Here is a 22,532-nt window from a genome sequence, read left to right as displayed (position 1 = left end):
CATAAGGAAAATTGGAAGTACACCAGTCAACCGGCGCTGTGGCCGAGTGGTTAGCGACAGTTGCTTTCTATCTTGACTACGTGGGTTCGAATCCACGCCGGTACAGTAATAATGAAACTTGTCCTTCTTTATCTTTCATTGTTGGTTCTTTTATGAAGGAATGAGACTTGTTTCACTCGTATGGGGAGCTTCTGTGGTCTGGCGAGGTTTGTGCCAATGTTGACTATACGGACTTGATCCGGGAATTCTGGATTCCCCGTATTGTAGTTGGCCTCTCCGTGACTATAGCTATGGCTTGAAAGAGCTGTGTCTGATCGCCGTGTGGACTGCACAGAGGCATGTACCTCACTGTGCTTACCTGCCGGGTCGGTGGGCGCCCAGTGGGGGTTAAGACCCCTCTGCACCCTCTGAAGGGTTGCACCGAGACATAATAACCCTACTTGCCGATCATGGAGGGGCATAGCGACACATAATAGTAATAATAATGATCTATCTATCTGTCTATCTATCTATCTATCTATCTATCTATCTATCTATCTATATATATATATATATATATATATATATATATATATATATATATATATATATATGACTACTCTTTGCTTGATCTGTAGAAATGCTGATTAATTAACAGCAGTTTGCCGAGTCTATATACTTACACTTCAATCAGCAACGTACATCTTGTAATACGGCATATTACAAAGAGAATTTACTGAAACTGTTATTTTGCACAGTGTACAGCAAGCAATGTATTCAGAAGTACACTAAATAGGTCAGACACCACACACACACACACACACACACACACACACACACACACACACACACACACACACACACACACACACACACACACACACACACACACACACACCACACACACGCCTTGAACCTTAGAACCTTGGACCTTAGGAGCCGCCCATGTTGCAAAGCAACATAATAGCGGTGTTTGAGTATACCTAGAATCAATTGTAATTGACAGTCAAAAATTATCGACCACAGAAACGATTGTGTCTACTTTGGTTTCCTTCACCTACTGTTTAGTGTCATTCTCTTGTGCAAAAAAGATGAATGAAATTCTGGTTTGCATGACCAAAATTGGTGAACTGCTCTCAAAGTCTGGAACTACTCCTCACGATACATTGACAGGAGTTTGCCAATATTTCGCCACGTATGCAAAATTGCAAATGTGTTGCCAGAGATCATCACATACGGGACTTAACATTTGCTCCACACACACACACACACGCACACACACACACACACACACACACACACACACACACACACACACACACACACACACACACACACACACACACACACACACATTTGAACCTTGGTCCCGCCTAAGTTGCAAAGAACATGATAACGGTGTTCTGAGTATACCCAGAATCGATCGCAATTCACTGTCAAAAATCAACGACCATGGAAACGCTTATGTTTAGTTAGCTAGGTCTCCTTGTTGACGAATTAAGCTTTTCCCACATGTACATGAAAACTACTTAATTGAGACTGGCATTGATTGGACATTCATATCTCTGCCTGATCTTTGACACTTTCCCTTCGTTTGCCACAAAGCTTGAACCAGTCTTCTCGGTTTTGGCACATCTTGCACCACCTATCTCCCACGTCTACCAATAGCTTGCATGCCTGATTTAACAACATCTCTCTTTCTCTTCACTCCATCATGAATCCATTACATAGTCTCTCTTTTCTCAACTCTCATATAACTTTTTCGACAGCCTCTTTTCATCCATATGACCCACCCGTGCCAGCAATTTGAGTGGCTGTGTCATAATCAGATCAGATATGACTTCCTGCATGCCAAATGTTGATACTAAAATTCTGATTGATATTGTCTCCTTTTACTTTTTGGATCTTGTCACGCCTAAGATAGCTCTCACACAAAAATAATTGCATGAGTTCAAGTGTTTTACTTTCGCTTTCAGTGCCAGATCTTTGCCTTATATAGCAGGACTGACAATACTATACTGCTCGATGGACTGGTCGCTATGTTGCTACAGATAGGTTTCTTTTTAGAATTTGGATCTCAGCAGGCATCCAAGGCTCGATATGCTTTAGCAATCCTACAGTCTATTTCTATCATGATTTCTTCATTACTAGAGATGTTAGAACCAAGATACGCAAAGTTATCTACAATATCCAGACTTCCACCTTTCTCTTGCTCTGATGTCACAGCGAGATCAACCTCTTGGCCAGCTGCCATTCCTTTTATCTTCTTCACACTCATGTGAAATCCAAAGTCGCTTGCCACTTCCTCACATCCTACTGCTGCTGACTCAAATGCAGTTTAAATGTTGCATACAGTGCTGCATCATCTGCAATCTGTGTCCCATTAACTTTCACTTCCTTTATTCTATATTTAACAGACCTGTTGCCCACTAGTTTTCTCGAATCCTTATGCAGTACATTTACTCCCAATTCTTCATACCTTTCAGTTCACTTAACTACAACAGCCATAGAAGAGTATATGTGCCAAAGTGCATCCCTGTCTGATTTCATTCCGAAGTTCAACCTTTTCTGTTATATGAGAGTCTACTCTTACTTTGTCATGCGTTCTCTCGTGAATTGACTTTTGTTGCAGCAGCCTTGGTCGCATGCCACACTTCTCCAGGACTTTCCACAATGCTCCTTTTGCCACAGAATCATAAGCCTATTCTATTTTAGTCAACAAATGACATGTACAATGTGTCATATTATGCTTTCAAGTTTCTGCACACGCTGTCTAGTAGCAGAGATTATATTTACACAGCCACAGCTTTTCCTACACATTGACTGTGGTAAGATAGTATCAGTAAATTCATTAATCTCTTCTTCACTCTTCTTGCCATTTCTTTCTCTACCACATCCAACAGACCTATTGCACGCCAATGGTCATATCATCTAAAATCATCCTTCTTTGGAATTGGAATAATCACACTATCTTTTCAATCATATACTGCACCTCTTCTCTTCTATACCTGTTCTATTGTCTTCAATATTCTATCTTCCAACTCACAATCTCCATGATGTACTAATTATGGGAGAATGCCAGACATCCTTTTGCCTTCCTTTTTTGAAATGACTAAAGGCTTGTGATAGTTCTTTGGCAGTTGGTGAGTAATTCTACGTGCAAACAGTTCGTACCTATATGCTCTAATGTAACATTGAGGACCTTCAAGAATTGTTGTCTCCACTTGTTAGTCAACTCGTCGTTACCGTGTGTCAAACTTCTGTAATCATCTAATTCTGGCCCACTTTGTATGGTAATCTTGTACAACAGCTTTGGATGTTTTCTTCACAACTCTCGGTTGTCTCCTGATTTTCTTTTGGTTTGCTCTCGTGTTTGATTGTAGTGCTCTCTGCTGTGTTTTGTCCTTGTCTTCTGCTAAAGGTATCAATGATGTCAGAGCTTTCTTGAAGCCACTCTGGTTGTTTTCTCTTTCAACTACCCAAATCTTCATTAGCTGCAGTCACAATGCAATCCTTAAGAGTGGTCCACATGGTCTTACGTGTATCTTCATCCTTGTGTGGTCTATGCTGTTAGCGCAATGCTCAAACATTTTGTGGTACCAATGAATTCCTCTGATCTTAAGAGCAAGCTCATGTAGTGCAAATGGTGTACAGCTCTACACCACTTCTAAAGATTGGAGTCACAATGTTCAATTGTGCTCTTACTATGTAGCCTTTGGTCTGTCCAACAATTGGCTCCTCGCATAACTCGTACATTTCTACAGTGACCTCTCTGCCTGGCATTTAATACAACAAACTCATGTGAAATTCTTTTTTGCAGGATGTCTCCAAAAGTCCTGTTGTATCTCCTTTTGAAACCAAGTGTTTATGATGGAAATTTCATGCATTGACAGCACAAAACTTCGTAAACTCAACTCCTGCTCAATTGCGCTCATTCTTAGCATATCTTCTTTGGTCTTTCTGCCATGTGTATACATCACTTGCTTGTTTTAGTACACCCACCCGTGAGTTTAAATCACCCAAAATCACTAGTATAGTTGCCTGTGGAATTGGTCAATAATATCTGCAGGTCTGAGTAGAATTTCTGTTTAATTAGTGCTAGGTTGAGCGTTGGCATTAAGGGCGTAAGTACAGACAACGGACACATAAGTCTTTCCTCTTCTATGCCATCTTCTCTCTGATTTAACCACATTAATTAACCGTGCCATTATTACTCTAGAGCTCACCCTTTCACAAGTCTCCTGCGTTCTTTCAAGCTCCGCTGCTGCTTTGTCTAGAGCAATTTGAACTCCTTTATTTCTCACGTACCCTCATAATTTTGTCAGTACTTGGCAATGGACGTCCAGAATGTAAAAGGATGTATTCACCTGTTGTCCACACGTTATTGCCAAACCACGCGTGGTCTCTTGAATACAGTCAGCAGACACTCCTGGTCCATATCTCTAACTCCCTCACAGCAGGGTCAAGCGTCTTGGTATCAACTACCAAGATTATTACTCGTTTCAGCAAGTCTCCTCCTACACACTTGTTCATCTTCTGTAGACTCAACCAGTGTCTTCACATTCCATGTATCAACAGTCAAAACAATTTCTCCTTCTGTATCTTTCTCCTCTTCTTTTTTGAATTTGGTCATTGCCACTGTTTAATGTCATTCTCTTGTGCAAAAAAAGAAGAACTAAATATTTGTTTGCATGACCAAAATTGGTGATCTACTATAAAAGATCTGGAACTACTTTTTGCTATATACCAACAGAATGCAGCCTTCAAAGACTTAGCTACATATGCATAATTGCAAATGTGTTACGGGAGCTTACAATGGAGACGTACTTGGCATCTGATCTACGCACAAACACGATCGCACGCATGCTCACACGCACAAACACAGAAGTCAGTCTGGTGAGATGATTTGATGCAAGTGGCAGAAGCAATCGAGCTTCTAAGTTGTGTAGGAAAGGGTCACATTTTTATGAAGAATCCTGGCTGCAGTATGGAATTGTTTGTTGCAGATGACGTTGGAAGGGGAGTAAGTCCAAGCCCTCCCTATTCACTTGCTGCGAATAGTGTTTGCATAAGTACATGATATCAGAATCACCAATGCAGTATGGTGTCATGTTACCATTTTTCAATCTATTCCTACTTCAAAAACTCAGTATTTGCCAGATTCTATACAGAGCTCCTACCTACCAACTTTGTTGTTCATTGTAACATTGATGTCGATACCACTTCTTTCTTGTTCCTGCAACATACTTAGACGGCTATTAACTTAACTTGTTTGGAAGGTTGGAAAATAATTTTTAACATGCTCCAATATGTGTAACGCAAATAGCTACATAACCAGGCACATATAGCTAGGCATAAGGCAAATTTAGTTGAAAAGAGGGAGGTAGCAGTTGAAAGCATTCAATTTCGTGAGTCCAATAAAACTCTTTGATCTCTCCATGCGTAACCAGAAGGCTTCAAAATCAACAAAGAGAACATTAGGCGATTTGATAGTATACATGTAGATAATCATAGACTTGGTTATTTGTTTCTAGTCTGTAAGTCTTCGTTGACTGTCGCGTGATGGACATTAACAACACTTTTGGAAGTTGATATTAACAAGGTGCCTTGGTAAAATTTAATGGTTAGTTACGCCCTTGATAATGTATACATTGGCAGAGGCATTAAATTTGTAGACCCAAACCTTTAAGTATTTGTGATACGGACACCATGGTACAAACCCTATTTTAGGTTGGACATGCATGTATCTCAAAGAAATGTTTCACTACCTTCTGTTTCTCAGATTTAAAGATTGGAAATCAGTAAAAATTGGTCTTTCCAGAGGTTGAAAATGGTTGACATGGCAACTATCAGTATTTTTCTGCAGCTTATCTATGCAAAAATTCCTTTCAATTTCCTTAACATTTAATTACCCCGGGCGTTGACGTCATTGGATGAAGTGTCCACTAGAGGTGTCTGGACATGGGATGTCTCAATAAGGGAGATTTGTGCGTAAGTCGATTCTGAGGACTTCCGCGGTTGCTCAGTTTTCAAAGATGCAGAGAGCATGTAATGACTGCAGATCATGCCTACAGTGCATCTAGCTAGATCGCAAGACACAATCTAGTCAGAGCTGTTCGTGCCGCTTAAATTTTGACTTGAACACAGTGGTAATTACCAATTGTTGGTTTGGGGAACAGCGGAAGCATGCCCATCTATATACCCTTGCATATACGTGCGCGTAGATGTAAGTTCTTTAGCATTCTGCTGTCTTGAATCCTGAATCTTGAAAGCCGTCCATTTCACGTAGCAATTCAAACGTTGTCTTTATGCTAAGCAAAGAAACTCTAAAAGGGAAAAAGGGACTGTTTCTGTGCTATATTACGCAGAAATGAAAGTGTCTTCTGCTGTCTATTTGTAGTTTGTTAGGACAGTAGTATCACTCTCATGCATATAGTGGGAGGATTGAATGGACAATTGAGCCTATATCTTATAACATGTTTTAAAGGATTGGTGGCATGTGAAGAGACGAGAAAACATCAGTAAAAAACGGAGCTTTTGTCAGAATGCCTATAGCAAACATTCTACATGGTGTGACGTCAAAGCTTGACGGCTATCATGAGCTTAACCTGGACAATTTCACTTTATGAATTAGATATGTATGGAATATTATGAACGAGAGAATGATTTTCTGAGACGACAACATAAATTTTACTGCTGCCAAGTGCAGTAATATCCGTGTGTTACTCAGAATCAGTAAACTGAAATTCTTGTCTAATATCATCCATTGACCTGCACAGTGTGTGTTACACTTTTGTAACCCTTACGTTTAACGAAGAGAGAAGAAAAACAGATACCTGGTCTCGGCATTATTGAAGACTTACGACAACTACTACTACTAGTAGCACCGCGCCGAGCTACTCAATACATCACATACAATCGCAACTTTTAAAGAAACATCTATCAAGTTCGAAGATTGAGTGACAAGTTATTTTTCTTCCGTGTCGGGAAAGTTGGTCAGCTTATTAATAATCGTGAACTTTTTGATTCCTGTATCGATTAGAAACGTTACCCAGTATTTCTCTTTACCCAATGGAGATGTCAGTGTTGCCACTTTAGAATTTCCATTGTATAGCTCTGCAGTCCCTTGTCCTCTACTAAAATCTGCAGTATAGGCATTAACATAGTGTCTGTATATGCCAGACTGACTTCCTTCATTGACTAAAAATGAAAATTATGTATTATATTATGATACAATGTACATCATATAGCATCGCTTTTTCTACTTGTAATCGTTTCAGGCCCAAATCGACTAGTGTCGTCGATATCCAAGATGACGCTGGAATTTTCGGACTGGAACTCTCTCTCGAAGTAACTGATTTGACGGCCGTCAGGGAGTTTCAAGTAGGCATCGAGATCACGAGGCTCCTCACCCCATGTGACCACAATCTTCCAGGTACCTGATCACATTCCAACGTGTCATGAATATAAATATGACTAAAACTTAGTTGAAATTTTTGACCTGATTTTAGTACTTTAACGAGTATGATATCTGCGATGCCTCTTCCAATATCGCTAGTCACATTGATCTCTTTAGTATTAGAAACATATCCATTTGCTGATGCGTTCAGTATGAAAGTAAGGCCGGGAACATTACGGAAGGAGAAGAAACCGTTGGTATTTGTTGTCTTCAATCGATTTCCCAGAAAAACGCGCGCTGTCCTAATAGCCGAGCCATCCGAAGCATCTATTACGCGTCCCTCAACAGTATAAGTGTCGCTACATTTCCGACCATCCCCGAAGAATCCGGGTTTGCAAGAGCACTGATAACTGCCGATCGTATTCTTGCATGATCCTTTTACCTTGTCACAATCGTGGCCTTTAGAGCACTCGTTAATATCTGGAAAACATTTTATAATGACGTATGCGTATTACGCAGGAACTATTCCATTACTTCTTATTATGTAGTAACGCAGTGACGGAACCGTGTTTTTCAAACAGCGTTGAACTTGAGGCAGTGTTGGATTCAGCGGAACCCAAGGACCCCTAGCCTCACCTTTCTTGAACGGGCCGCTGTTCTAGACACATGCATACGTCTACTGGTACCAAGATGTACTGGTACCAACATAGCATGCATCAAGTATGTTCTATGGCGTTACATATGCGCACAATTTCGTCTACAAACCAACAGCCACTTGTGCCTAGGTTGTCGCTGGACCCCCAACTTTGGAGATGCCTGTAACTAGGGTTTAACTTTTATGAGAAACAGTATAGCATCTAAGAGTCAACACCTACCAATATTAGAGAGGCCATGTATGCATCCCCAGAGTGTAGCGTGTCATATGAGCTAGGTCGGGCTATAGCTCATCATTTGTAGGCGTGGTGGCACCCTTTGACTGGCAGAGCACTCCAGGTGTAGGGTGGGCCATCTCTTGTGTGCATGAACAAGCCCTAAATACATTAATTTAATTGCAAACAGTCCTAATTTATTTAATCACTTGAACTAATCCGTGTCCGGAAGTGACGTTTTCAAAAGTTGGCTATGCGAAGTTTCACCTGGCCCACCCTGCTTTGCCGTTCCCTGCGCCTTGACACAGGAAATTGTTAATCTGATCTTTAATAAAATATGAAATACTCTAGTTTGCACCTTTTCTCAATGTTTACTTAAGTGATGTCAAAATGCTGACATGGCATCACTCAAACCCAGATGAGCGTTGCTGGACGCTTCCACCAGAAGCAGACGGCTCTTTCATTTCCCATCGGACGTTGATCTTCAACTCATTGGTTTGTCATGCACAATTTATGGCGCAAACCAACAGTAACAGCATTTAGAAAGCCTTTTATCCGGAAACCGAGAAACGTATTTGCAATAGGGTGTTGAACGCTGTTTTAGAGCATGGCGTCTTGATGAGTGGCAAAGCCGTTTTTGCCTAGTTGAGGTACAAACGGACAGGGATACAGACAATTAGACATGGATACAGGCAAAGAGGCAGACAGACAGACAGACTATCTTTGGCTTATCCATGAAATGGAGAGATTATCTCCCAAACCTCTGAGGTTGGTGGATTTGCTGCATCAAAAAGGGAAAACCGACTATTTTTTATATGGAACAATAAAATGGATGCCTTTGGCAATATTATCAAGTGCACTCCACTAGCCTTTGAGCCTTTCGGCCTTAGGGGTGGCGAGCTCAGAAGTTTCTTCTGGAGTTGTCTGAGTTATTTGTGGATGAAATGAGCAGAAACGACTGACTTCAAAGCTTTCTGAAGACAGTGCTGCTCAGTTGCTCTTCAGCGTTGCAATGCTAAAGTAATTGCAACAAAACCCAGTAGACTCTCTAGTTGTGGAAATGTAGAGTTTGAGTCGTATCCTGAGCAGCTGTTAGCTATATCCTTTAGTGTTTTGTTTACTGCCTTGGTGTTCGTTGGACTACTAAGGTGGACAGCCAGCTAAACATACAGACATACAAACAGACAGACAAATATACATTCATACATACATACATACATACATACATACATACATACATACATACATACATACATACATACATAGTACATACGTACATACATGCAGCCAGACAGCCAGACATGAAGACAGACAGACAGACGGACGGACGGACGGACGGACGGACGGACGGACGGATAGAGAGAGAGACTGACAAAGGGGCAAGTGGAAGTCATGCAGGCAAGCAGGCAAGTAGGCAGGCAAACAGACAGTCAGGCAGTCAGGCAGAAACATACACAGCTGAGCAGACACCCCTGCCCAATGCGTTCTATCAGTCGCCTTGGTGTGTTTAGTTGTCACACGGAACGCGTACCTGCCCACACCCACGCTCACCCTAAGCCAACCAAAAAAATTGCCAGACACTGTCGGACAGGCGTGCGGAGCAGCTTTGATATAGATATAGAGATTCGAATTATTATATTAGTCATTAATTCAGTTAATTAGGTTAAATAGAGCCAACCTTTGCACAAGAGAGATTTGCCAGACCACCTTCCCTTCGGATTACACTTTCGCTTTTGTGAGCCACTTGAACGGGCAAAACCATCTAAGCAGGAGAACGAGACGACGCTCCCACAACCCGTATCCAATGACGATAATCTTCCATGAATTGGAGCTGACAAATTGGAACAATGAAGTAACTCACAAGAAACGCCGTTCAGAGTGTAGCATTTTTTGCACGAGCATTTATAACTCCCGCCGGTGTTAGAGCAGACACCATTGGCGGTGTCACAGTTATGTGTCTTCTCCTTGCATTCGTTGACATCTACATTCAAAAAAACGCAAAAAATGAAAAGACACGAATTTTGCTTTGGTACACTGCCGACCTGCACACTCAGGCTCCTTTCCACTCCATGAGCCGTCCCGTTTACATTCTCTCAAACTGTCTCCCTTTAGCCGATATCCAGAGGTACACGAATAGGCCACTCTGGAACCACACACTGTCCCATCCCCGCTTATTGCCCCATTAGACGGCGCTGTAAGATTTTCGCAAGTAATTAGAGAGCAAGATCTGCCGTCGCCATTATAGCATTGGTCACACGAGCAATTATATCCGCCTGGTGTGTTAGCGCAAATTCCCCCCCTTTGAGCACAATCATGAGAGCCTTCGGTGCACTCATTAATATCTACATTATAAATTCACATTGCTACCTTTTAATCAGATAATGTTTACTGTGTTGTTTAATACCACTGCAGAACGATATGGTTCCAGACCACAGTGAGTTTATGCCGCATTGTCTCGAGGAGGATCCCGACAAGCGATAGCCATCGTTACAAGCAAACGTCACATTTTCTCCGCACAAATTCGTCTCACCAGAAATGCTCCCATTCTCTAGAGGCTCCAAAACAGCACACGACGTTCCTAAGAATGTATAAACCCTTTGTAAACTATATAGCATGATGGCGTGACACGTAACTCTGCTTACTCGTGCAATTAATGCCGTCTCCGCTGTAGCAAGCATGACAAGTGCAAGTGAATGATCCGACCGTGTTGTTGCACTCAGCGTTGGAATCGCAATTGTCCGTAGCCTGTACACATTCATCGATATCTGCAATTTAAATGCAGTTTAAGAGAGCAATCATTCAATCGACGACGTGATTAATTGCATTTCCACAATTATTCGACTGTACCATTGCAGACCGGTTTCGTTCCAGACCAGAGCGAGTCCTTGCCGCATTGCAGAGAAGACGATCCGACCAAACGATAGCCTACCTCGCATTCAAACGTCGAGTTCTTTCCGCACATATTAGAACTGCTAGCAGTAAGCCTTCCGGCCGTTGGAGGCACCAGAACAGGGCACTTCAATCCTGCAAATATATTCTAATTCGCTATATGTGCACAGTAAAGCTCAGACTTCGTACGTGTGCATGTCGTTCCGTCACCACTGTAGCATGGGTTGCATTTACACTGGAAGGATCCGCGCGTGTTTATGCAAACAGCATTAGAGTCACAGTTAGTCGTCTCCGTCGCACACTCATCTACGTCTGCAATGTAAAAATTACAAGTATACAAAATATTCCTTCATCGTTACGATATCTTACCAGTACAGACTGCAGGAGAACCGGTCCATCTGCCGTTTGCCTGACATTGACGGAAAGTTGATCCAGATAAAGTAAATCCGTTGTTGCAAGAAAATGTTATTATGTCTTTAAAAGAATTCCAGCTGCCTTTTTTGGAACCATCCGCTGGTGTAGTAAGATTGCTACATGATATTTCTATTATCAGTGGAAAATCGTTAAACATATTTAGAGCAAATACACTATGAAGATTGACTATACACTCACCGCAATCTGGCACGACGGGTCTAAGGAAATTTTTGTTGCATCTTTGACATTGATCTCGGTATGATAAGATTGCTGAACATGCATATTTTTTATCTCCATCATGCGCGCAGCCGCTCAGTACACATTGCTTGTACGCTGTCTCTGGATCGGTGTAACTGTGAGCTTCAGCAAATGGTCCTTTCGGATCAATAATAACTTCGCAAAATTTTTCGACTGTTTCTCTGCGATCCAACAGTTGATCGCAATAGGATACATGGATGAGCTTACCACAAGTGTCGCTCGGGCTTAAGAGTAGTCTGTCCTTGCCCTGTGCAGTCCAGTTGGTACCAAACGTGAGATAGTTAGAGACAGACATAGCGGACGTAGAACCGTCTACGTTACTGACTGGCAGCGACTTTCCATTGGTCAGCATGAGGTCGTCCTCTGGGTTGCCATTGTAGTTACCACACAAGCCGCAAGTTTTATTAATAAATGATCTTGGAATAGATACAACTATTTGATGTTGATCAATCACTGATATCCTGACATCTATGCTTGCCAAAACGATCTCAACTTTGTCTTCCATTACTTCAGTGAACAAGAGAATTCGAGAACCGTCGGCTCCATAATTTGTTGATGGCCAACTTAAAAGACTATCGTTCATATAGACTTTGGTTTCTTTGTAAGAAAGAAGAGCTTTAACCACGCCGAGCTGACGTGTACGAATAGCAATGCCTTTTGTCCAAGTAGTACGGATGCCATTTGGAAAAGGACAGTCATTCTCAATGTGGATATCAAACAAGCCATCAGTGCAGTCACGTGCCAAAACGTATTCGCAAGAACCTTGAAATTTGTGCAATAAGCAGTCGAACGTTGTAAATTTCTGCTTTTTTCCATTGACCGAGGCTAGCGGGCTGCTGAAAACGGTGCACGTAGAGTATTTTTGGCTGCAAGAGGTGCCGTCCCCACCGCATACGCCGCAGGCATCGACGATTGACCTGAATGCAATCACTCCTTTGGCTAAGCATTGCTTCTCGTAATCTTTAGCCGCACTGCAGGCACAATCGCTGTGTTTCTCTTTCTTACAGTTGCAGAAATCAGACATGCAGGCATCAAAACTTTCTGTCGGATTGACGAAGGAATGACATGCTGAGTAGGGACCTGCTGTCTCCTGGATGAAATTGCAGTAATTGGCAGCAGCAGCTTGCAGCAAAGTGTTGTTTTTGCAAGCGTGGACACTGCCAGAAATGCGATCAAAATTCGTTTCACCTGTATACCAACAATATATCAATAAGATGTAGTAACTATTTCGTTGATGCAGCGAGTTTAAATTCACGAATATATTTTGGATGCTTTAAGTGCGAAACAGAAAGAGGAAACAAAGACCATTTGCATGGTCGTTGTTATGTCACATCGGCTCTGTTGATTGGATAAATTTCAAAAAATTATGCAAAAGCAATTCTTTTTCTACTCAAGCCACTAGAATTTCAAACAAAGCGATAGGTAAACCAATTGACGGACAATAACATTAAGAGTCATTTATCATTTTTCTTTTTATTCTGCTTGTAATGATAGCTCTCTCTCTCTCTCTCTCTCTCTCTCTCTCTTTGTGTAGAGGCAGCTTTCTAAGGAGAGGTTATACTCTGGTTTCTTCAGATTTAGAAACAATCCCCATTTAAAGTTGAAATTATTTTCAATTTTTGTCATTTTTAGTCTGGTTTAATAAATTTACTAATTATTTCTTCAAAAGCTTTTCTATAACTCTAAAACGTACGGTACTATCAGTTATGGTACTCTAGTACCTCTTTTGACGGTATTTAGGATAGACTCTCCCGTTTTCTTGGTACAATTTGTCTCTTATCATTCTTTGTTTTCATGTTAATGTTACCGCAAGGAAACAATCTCCACGCGTTCGAGTTTGCTATGTTCGCTGTTAATGTTTCCGAGAAAATTACCATAATTAAAAATGCTGCAGTGAACATGTCGACCAATGACAAATGATTGTCAATCTCATTACCGATAGATTCCACACAAGACTGTGTAGACTCTTGTGTGCAATGTATTGCATAACGCACATAAAAGGATTAAACATGTGTAACGTAACAGCACTGATTTAGGCGTCCCAAAACACTGAATCTACTGCATTGCACTTCAACATTTTTGATGCTTTTCACTTTAATACATATTTCAGGCTGATCAAATTGTGCTATCGCAAATTTCTCTCTCCGTGGTTACTGGTATGGCACAATGTTGAACTTGTGAAACGCACTGTAGAGAATTAATTATATTCGGGTAATCATCTTGTTTTAACGAACCCTCTGAACGATTCCACTTGCAGCAAATGACTATATAATAACCTACCAAGGAAGACACCCCTCTTTCTTCTTACCTTTTCGAGATTGAAAGTTGCCTGTGTAGGCCATAACATGCATTCATTGCCAATATATATTTATCTATTTACTTGCAGTCTCAAACCATACACGATATTAGCGAATGGCTCTGATGAAGGAAACGAAAACGCATGCGTAGCCTGTGTTGTCGATTTATGAGGCCATACAGAAACTGTAATCCAGTCGTGCCGTATCTGGATATTAGCTAACAGTAGTTCTAGCTTTCGGCTTTACTCTATACTGTAGGTTCCTATAGTGGAGAATAGTCTTCTTCCTATTTTGGAGATTAGGCACTAAGTTGCACTTCATTCGATTGATCCGAATAAAAATGAACCTCCCGAGGTAAGTTTCGTTGGTAGTGCGACATCTCATGCAACATCTATTCTTTGGAAAGCTGCTGTGGTGGATGCGGGTGCCAGTGAGCAGTCGTTGTGTGCGTCGTGTTAGTCTTTCGGGTATTCAAGATCGACTTCCAAGGAGTGGCCTTTTCGTCGTCGACGGGATGATTCACGACCTCCTACAGGTTTGAGAAATCCTACCGATCGATTTGGACCTTCCGTGGTAAAGCCACGGCGACTCGATTTTGCTTATCCGATTAGATTGTTGGCATCTAAGTACAAGGCGTAGTTAGTAGAGTTGTTGCAATGCAATCATACCAATTCATGTGCAATTATTAGCTCTGGCATCTCGTCGAGAGATTAGAAAGATGCTATCTCGCATGCCGTCCTTACCGAACAGATGCATACTGTATTCCACCGCAATCTCCATGTCAATGTTTGAACGTTTCAGCATTTGATACAGCGATTGTCCGGGACCATGGTAGCAGAGAGTCCGATATCAATCGGTAGTACTCTCTGAAATTCCTAATACATCAGACAGGAGCAATACATCCATTCCAAATTAGAGATCACGAGAGTCGCCCATGGTCTTGTAACTATAGATCGACCAAATGTTTTGCTCGTAGCCGTAGCTGCAGCTGCTTAAGTGATGCCTTCATCGTTGAGCATGCTGTAGCAGCCATTCTTAGGTTGTGGTGAGGATTTGTCGAATCGAATCCATTCGTCCATATACTCCTTGATATGTATATGCTTTCCTTAGAGATAGACGATGGTTTTCGTTGTCTAGGTTGTGCTCACTGTGACTTCTTTGCATTGATCATTCTGTCGAGAGTGGCTAACAGGAACTGGACGCTTTTGATGTTGCCTTCCACGTAGCATTTAGAATGACTGTCATATTGGAAGACATTGCTTAATGCCACGTGGTTGTAATGTTTATTTCCTATAACGGCAGCTTGATATTGCATGCAGTTTGAGCTGCTCCTCATTATCACTCCTTGATATATCATTGATTTGATTGTGGTCGCTGTCACACTCTAAGTGTTCTGTGCGCGTCCAGAAGATTGTTGCACTGTGTAATCTTCAGTCGTGGAGACTGGTGCATAAATTCAGTAGTAGCTGCAGTAGTGTTAATAGTTAGTTCCTCTTTTCTATTCCCCATCGGCCACTCAGTAACCATTAGGATTTTCGGTTTCCGTCGCACTGGAATACTCTTGCTACGATGGCATGTATGTTAAAAAAATCTGTCGACAAGTATTTCAAACCCTACATAGGTTACGTAAGGACTTGCAGATATTCTGTAAGGTTAGCTTTTTGTTGTCTTCACTTACTCGCATAACTCGATGATCCATATTTTGACACTCTGGGATGTTTCACTCGAGAAGATCTCGCTTCATCCGTACAGAGATGATCGTAGAAGACATTGAGTTTTTCTTATCGCCTCTGGTCATGAAGTAGGGGGTTTGTGTTTTTATACAACTGTAATATTTACCTTCCTTCTCGATGACTAGTAATATTTTTGTGTGCGTCTCGTGCAGATTAGAATTTTTGAGCAGATATCCTCCCTTGACCCATTTACAAGTAAAACGGCCATTATAGAATATTGCGTTCTACTTGATCGATCACTCGGATGGGTTTGGTTCTTCAATGGTGTCCGAGCACTGCCTGTCGTCATGGGAGTATTGGGTAGGCCATTGTGCTTTCAGCTTGCTAAAGAAGCGGGTCCGATCAAAGAGCCCATTCCAGACATCTGTTATATCTTTTTGAATATTGAGTTAAGACGTCATTTTTCATTCGTACTCCCACGACGATGTGCCCATTAGTGATTGACATGGGGCTATATCAAGAAGGAATACTTTATTGATTGAACGCGATCCACTGCTCATCCGAATAGTTGCTCCTTATTAGTCAGCTTTTGCAACAGCTGCCAGGATGCCGTGTTCACCGCTTCTATGATGTGATGATAAAATGATGATCATTCTACTCCTGAATATAGGTTATTTCCATTTGCGGATACCTTAATTCTCTGGGGGTGCTTGTGGTCACGAGCCAGCAGAGCGAGTTGAAATTTGACTCCGTGAATGAGTGCATTCCCTGAAGGTTTGGGCGCATGTATGACAAGAAGCTAGAAGATTGTGTTGGTCCTCTAATGATACTCTGTCAGCTTAGAAAATGTTGGCCTATCACACATCCTGCTGCCGTCAGACCTCTCTATTCACAGAATTTCTATACTATACTGTAGTAGATTAGAGAGACAGGTTGCATAGTAACCTATTCTGGGGTAGAGTAGTGTTCCTGGATGCGGTAGATTAATGGAGCGAGCACTGCAAATGTTCAGTTGTTTACACTACATTGGCGACGAGGATGGCGAAGCCACAGCGAGTGGAACGGTGACAGCCATACCAATGCCAGTGTCAGCGTTCTGCAGGCTAGACGTCTTTTTATGCGGAGCCCGACATGTGGCCGCATTACGGGGAAGGAATGTTTTGCTATTTCAAAGCCAGGGGCATCACGGATGAGATCCAGAATGAGGGCATTCTTTTTTCATTAGTCGGCGCACGCACGTTCAGGTTACTGCGCAACTTGACGTCTGCAGTCAAACCGAGAGAAAGGTCTTTAACAGATCTGATGGAAGCTTTTTTCAACTACTACAGCCCCAAGCCTTGTGATGGTACAGAGACTGTGATTCAATTTGAAAGTCTGGCATACGGGTGAGAGTTTGGGTCCACTTTGCGCGCATTATCCGAGTTTTGCGAGTATGGAGAGACACCGAACGAGATGTTCTGAGATCGTTTAGTTTGTGATATGGACGATGCGCGCACGCAGCGGCGTTTGTAGCAGTGAAATGAGCTGTCTTTTGCGCGGTCCTAGGAAATAGCCGGCGCTACAAAAGTGGCGGGAAAATGTACACGGTAGATAATGGCGTCCAAAGTTGTTGACACGACAGAAGAAGCGGAGGAAGCAGCGGCTCGGCGGAACACCGAATGCAAACACAAATGCACAAAACCTGGTATCGCCGTGAATGGTCAGGACACTTCCTACTGAATGCAGGTTCAAAGAAGTCAAAGGTCTTGCATGCAAGAAAGTGGGACACCATAGTCAAGTCTGCAGATCAAAACGGCAAGGCAAGAAATGCAGTCGCATTAAGAAAGCACAGCCAAAACCGCAAGCCACAGATCAGGTGGAACGAGCAACGGATGACGAAGAAGAATCTTTGAAAGCTGAAACACGTATCCTGTAAGCAAACCCAAAGCGGTTGCTTTGACGACGTAAATGGAAATAAATGGGAGATGCTTGACTATGGAGATTGACACAAGAGCAACGGTGACAGTAATTAGTGCCACAACATAGAAGACAATGTGGGTACTGTCTCCTCCACATCTTAGAGAGAGAACCCCATACTGAGACCAAATGGGGCAGAGTAATTAGAGTGTTGGGGACTATCAAGGCTTGTCCAAACTACTGGAGTTACACTTGGTGGAAGGAAACGGACGGAGTTTGCTGTGTAGAGATTGATTACGACACATACAGGTGGATTGGAAGGCACTGTTCAGTCTACACACACACACAGAGTAGCCTACAGGAGCGGTTAGAAGAGAACCGAGAGGTTTTTCTGGCTGACCTTGGAGAGTTGAAAGATATCCAAGCCACACTCAACACAAAGTCATAAGCAGCATGTCGGTTTCATAAGACAAGAAATGTGCCATATGCACTGAAAGAGAAGTGGAAGAAGAGCTGTTCAGGCTTCAAGCAGCAGGTATTATTAGCCCAGTGAAAATTTTAGATTGCGCCACACCAACTGTTGCAGTGGTGAAGTCCAATGCAACCGGATGGATTTGTGGAGATTAAAAGACAACGGTAAATCCCATATTGGAAGTTGGCCGACACCCATTTTCGGACATGACTTGCTGTCACAGTTAGCAGGATGGGTAGCATTGTCAAAACTAGACCTGAACCGAGCATACCACCAGTTACGTCTGGAGGAACAGTCCCAAGAACTGACAACCATGAACACGCATAAAGGACTTTTTCGTTACCCCCGGTTACCATTTGTAATAGCCTCAGCACTAGCCATATTTTAGAGGATCATGAAAGGCTTGCTAAAAGACATGTCGGTTGTTGTGGTATACCTTGACGATATCTTGATAACGGGAAAGAGTCAGACTGAGCACTTGGAGAACTTGGGAGAAGTTGTGAAGAGACTAAGCGAAACTGAGTTTAGATTACGAAAAGACAAAGTGTCAGTTTGTGAAGGATTCTGTCGTGTATGTAGGACATCGAATCCACAAAAATTGATTACCCCACGGAGATAAAGGTGAAGGTCATTCGAGATGCACCGATACCATAGGGACTATCAGAGTTGAAGTCACACCTTGGAATGCTAACCTACTACAGTAAGTTCCTTCCAGATCGAGCGACACAACAGTTTTGGCACCACTGCATGCCATTTCACAGAAAGAAGAAACATGGAAACGGTGAGAGGATGAAGACAAGGCTTTCCAGGATCGAAAAGGTTGTTGAGAACTTCTCGGGTACTGGTAGACTACAGTACCAAGTTACCACTGTTGCTGGCATGTAATACCTTACCTTTCGGACTAGGTGCCGTTTTGTCGCACAAACTTGGAAATGGGAATGAACGTCTAATTGCGGTTGCATCGAGATTGGTGTCTGCACCTGACAAAATTATTCACAGATTTTTCGTGAAGGCTGCAATAGTGTTTGCAAATTCAAATTTTTACCGTTGGATCTATGTCCGACACTTTGAACTTTTGTCTCATCACCAACCACTGAAGGCACTGCTTGGCGAAGGACGAAGCATTCCAGTGACGGCTTCGGCACGAATTCAAAGGTGGGCGCTACCATTGGCGGGATATCAGTATACCTTTCGCTACTATGCAGGAAAGAGGCGCAGCAATGCTGACGCACTAATCCTAGTGCCCCTACCGGATTTATTACACCATACATGCCAGCCTAAAGCAATGCTTTACGTTTTGGAACAGATGGAGAAACTTTCATTTACAGCTAAACAGATTGCATGGTGGACCACCAACGACCCAGTACTGTCTCAAGTGAGAACATGGGTTAGGGAAGGCTGACCATAACGTTTAAACTGGCTGTGTTGGATAATTTCGAAGTCAATCACAATTTCTGCGGGTTTGTGTTTGTTCCAAGATGACCCCGGCGATTGCCCGTGCAAGCGGAATGTGCGGAAAATTGCTATACAAGGTCAGCACACCCTCAATTCATTTTGTTGATGGCTACGACATGATGTGGCTCTCAGTCTTCGTATTTATGTTCAAAGAAGAATATCAGCCGCATGAATGGCGATCTATTAGAAAGGTATTTACCCAGCTGGTCCACTATTCTGAGAGTGTGGACTCTTAGCTGTCCATTGCAACTAAACAACCAAACATGTACAGCTAACGAACTTGATTCGAGATATATCTTATTTGACGCATCAAAGTACTTGTTCTTGTGACATTGTGTTCTATTCCAGCCACAATCACGATTCAATGAACAATACGAAGTCATTTACCGGTTTGAGAGACACACTGGCGAGATCAAATGCAGATGAATTTCTCTCTCTATATTCGTCTTCAAAGTGGGAGGTGCGTAGTGAACCAAAATAGACCACTGACGTCACAATGACGTCATGTTATCATTTGGCCTTTCAAATTATATATTTCAAATTATAATATATAAATAATATATATATATATATATATATATATATATATAGAATGAGGAGAAATGATAGTATCAATAGAAATTTAAAAGCACTAAAGTTACCACCAGTTACGTCTAGAGGAACAGTCCCAAGAACTGACAACCATTAACACGCATATAGGACTGTTTCGTTACCCCCGGTTACCTTTTGGAATAGCCTCTGCACCCGCCATATTTTAGAGGATCATGGAAGGCTTGCTAAAAGACATGTCGGGCATCGTGGTATACCTTGACGATATCTTGAAAGCGGGTAAGAGTCAGGCTGAGCACTTGTAGAGCTTGAGAGAAGTTTTGAAGAGACTAAGGGAAACTGGGTTGACATTACAAAAAGACAAAGTATCAGTTTGTGAAGGATTCTGCTGTATCTCGGTCATCGAATCGACAAGGATGGATTGCACCCCACGGAGATAAAGGTGAGGGCCATTCGAGATTCACCGATACCACGAGGAGTATCAGAGTTGAAGGCATACCTTGGAATGCTGACCTACCACAGTAAGTTCCTTCCAGATCGAGCGACACGACAGTGTTGACACCGCTGCATGTCCTTTTACAGAAAGAAGAAACATGAAAACGGTGAGAGGACGAAGGAAAGGCTTTCCAGGAATCGAAAAGGTTGTTGAGAACTTCTCGGGTACTGGTACACTACAATACCAAGTTACCACTGTTGCCGGCATGTAATGCCTCACCTTTTGGACTAGTTGCCGTTTTGTCGCACAGACGTGAAAATGGCAATGAATGTCCTATTGTGTTTGCATCGAGATTGCTATCCGCACCTGAAAAATTATTCACAGATTGACTGTAAATGGGCTGCAATCGTGTTAGAATTTCAAAATTCCACCGTTATATTAATGGCCTACACTTTGACCTTTTGTCTGATTACCAACCACTGAAGGGGCTGGTTGGCGAAGGACAGAGCATGCCAGTGACGGCTTCGGCACGAATTCAACGTTGGGCGCCACTATTGGTGGTAAATCAGTTTACCTTTCGCTACTAAGCAGGGAAGAGGTACAGCAATACTGACTCACTAATCCGAGTGCCCCTACAGGATCTACCACACCATACATGACGGACGAAGGCTAAACTTTACGTTTTAGAACAGCTGGAGAAACATTCATTTACATCTACACAGATTGCATGGTGGACCACCAACGACACAGTACTGTCTCAAGTGAGACCATGGGTTAGAGAAGGCTGGCCACTAAAAGTAGCAGAAGATGTGCGACCATATAAGATAAGGAGTCAAGAACTGTCCGTGGAGGCTGACTGTGTAGTTTGGGGAATCATGGTTGTGATACCGCTTGCATGCCGCACGCTGATCTTGACAGACCTTCATCATCCCCATTCGGAAACTGCTATTGTTGAAGGATTGGCAAGGTTTACGTTTTGGTGGCCAAGCATTAACGTAGAGGTGGAACAGCTGATCAGGAAATGTGAAATATGCCAAATTATCCGCCCCAACCCTCCTACAGCGCCGTTACTCCCAAGGCAGTGTCCAAAAACCATGGTCAAGAGTACACGCGGACTGTGCAGGACAGTTGTTAGGGTCGATGTTTCTAGTAAGAGTGGATGCACACTCGAAGTGGATTGAGGTTTACAACACAAGGCATGCGTCTACAGGTTTTCTGGCGCTACTTAAACTGCGAAATGCTTTTGTTCAACAGACTCCCAGACGTTAGTCTAGGATAACGGGGTTCTTTTACCAGCAGTGTGTTTCACAGTTCATGAGGCAAAGTGGCATCCAACATATCAAAATTGCACCATATCGCCCAGCTTCCAATGGTTTATCAGAACGTGCCACCTAGAAATTCAAGGCTGGAGTGAAGAAAGTGATAGTAGATACTTTGGAAGAGCGGATTAGTCGTTTTTTTTTGTTTGCATACCGAACAAACCACACAACGCCTCGAGAGTATCTCCAGCCGAACTCTTCATTGAACGAAAACTCAAGACTCGCCTGGACTTGGTCAAACCAAGGTTAGAGGAACGGGTGATGCAAAAGGAAGGCCATGATCGAACGGCGTGGGATAGAGTTTTACAAGCGGGAGATACCGTTTATGCTCGGAATCATAACGAGGGAGCCGCGTGGAATGCTGCCAATATAGTGGAGGCGACAGGGCCATTGTAATTTACATATCAATAGGAAGAACAGAGGATATAATACGTAGGCATCAGGATCAAATCCGGCACAGAGAACCGCAACTGCTGAGCAAAACAGGAGGCAAAGTAGGAACCCCTGAGCAAGGAACCGGGTCATACAAACAGGATGTAGAAGCACCACCTCTTCCACATTCTGCTAAACGACCACAAACGGAAACCATTCAAGCAGATGATCAACTAACCGAAACAGCTGGGAAAG

At 42.5% G+C, this 22,532-nt stretch overlaps 2 protein-coding genes across 2 annotated transcripts; both read right to left on the bottom strand.

Moving 5' to 3' along the window:
- Positions 1 to 6,774: 6,774 nt before the first annotated feature.
- Positions 6,775 to 11,019, bottom strand: LOC134194533 (fibrillin-1-like; the record flags this gene model as incomplete). The annotated part of the gene is made up of 6 exons (XM_062663476.1): positions 6,775 to 7,179; positions 7,245 to 7,418; positions 7,481 to 7,858; positions 9,926 to 10,228; positions 10,290 to 10,589; positions 10,890 to 11,019. Coding segments are annotated over 6 exons (1,518 nt in total), but the record flags the coding sequence as incomplete, so codon positions are not given.
- A 472-nt stretch (positions 11,020 to 11,491) lies between these two features.
- LOC134194532 (IgGFc-binding protein-like) lies at positions 11,492 to 14,150 on the bottom strand. Its single transcript, XM_062663475.1, has 3 exons — positions 14,117 to 14,150; positions 11,749 to 12,996; positions 11,492 to 11,679 (listed from the first exon to the last, which is right to left on the bottom strand). Exons 1-3 carry the CDS (start codon positions 14,148 to 14,150, stop codon positions 11,492 to 11,494), a joined length of 1,470 nt encoding a protein of 489 aa, XP_062519459.1.
- Positions 14,151 to 22,532: the final 8,382 nt, after the last annotated feature.

Source organism: Corticium candelabrum, chromosome 19, assembly GCF_963422355.1.
Source record: "Corticium candelabrum chromosome 19, ooCorCand1.1, whole genome shotgun sequence".
Lineage (NCBI taxonomy): Eukaryota > Metazoa > Porifera > Homoscleromorpha > Homosclerophorida > Plakinidae > Corticium > Corticium candelabrum.
Note: the sequence above shows the minus strand (reverse complement) of the source record. Positions and strands in the feature narration are given on the sequence as shown.

What these genes read in the sequence shown, in the direction of transcription:
- LOC134194532 (XM_062663475.1), bottom strand. Translation starts at nt 14,150, where the DNA reads ATGGCCTACACAGGCAACTTTCAATCTCGAAAAG. An exon ending in CAACTTTCAATCTCGAAAAG is followed by an intron (nt 12,997 to 14,116) that starts GTAAGAAGAAAG and finishes GTTGGTATACAG; the next exon opens with GTGAAACGAATTTTGATCGC. An exon ending in ACCCGTCGTGCCAGATTGCG is followed by an intron (nt 11,680 to 11,748) that starts GTGAGTGTATAG and finishes CACTGATAATAG; the next exon opens with AAATATCATGTAGCAATCTT.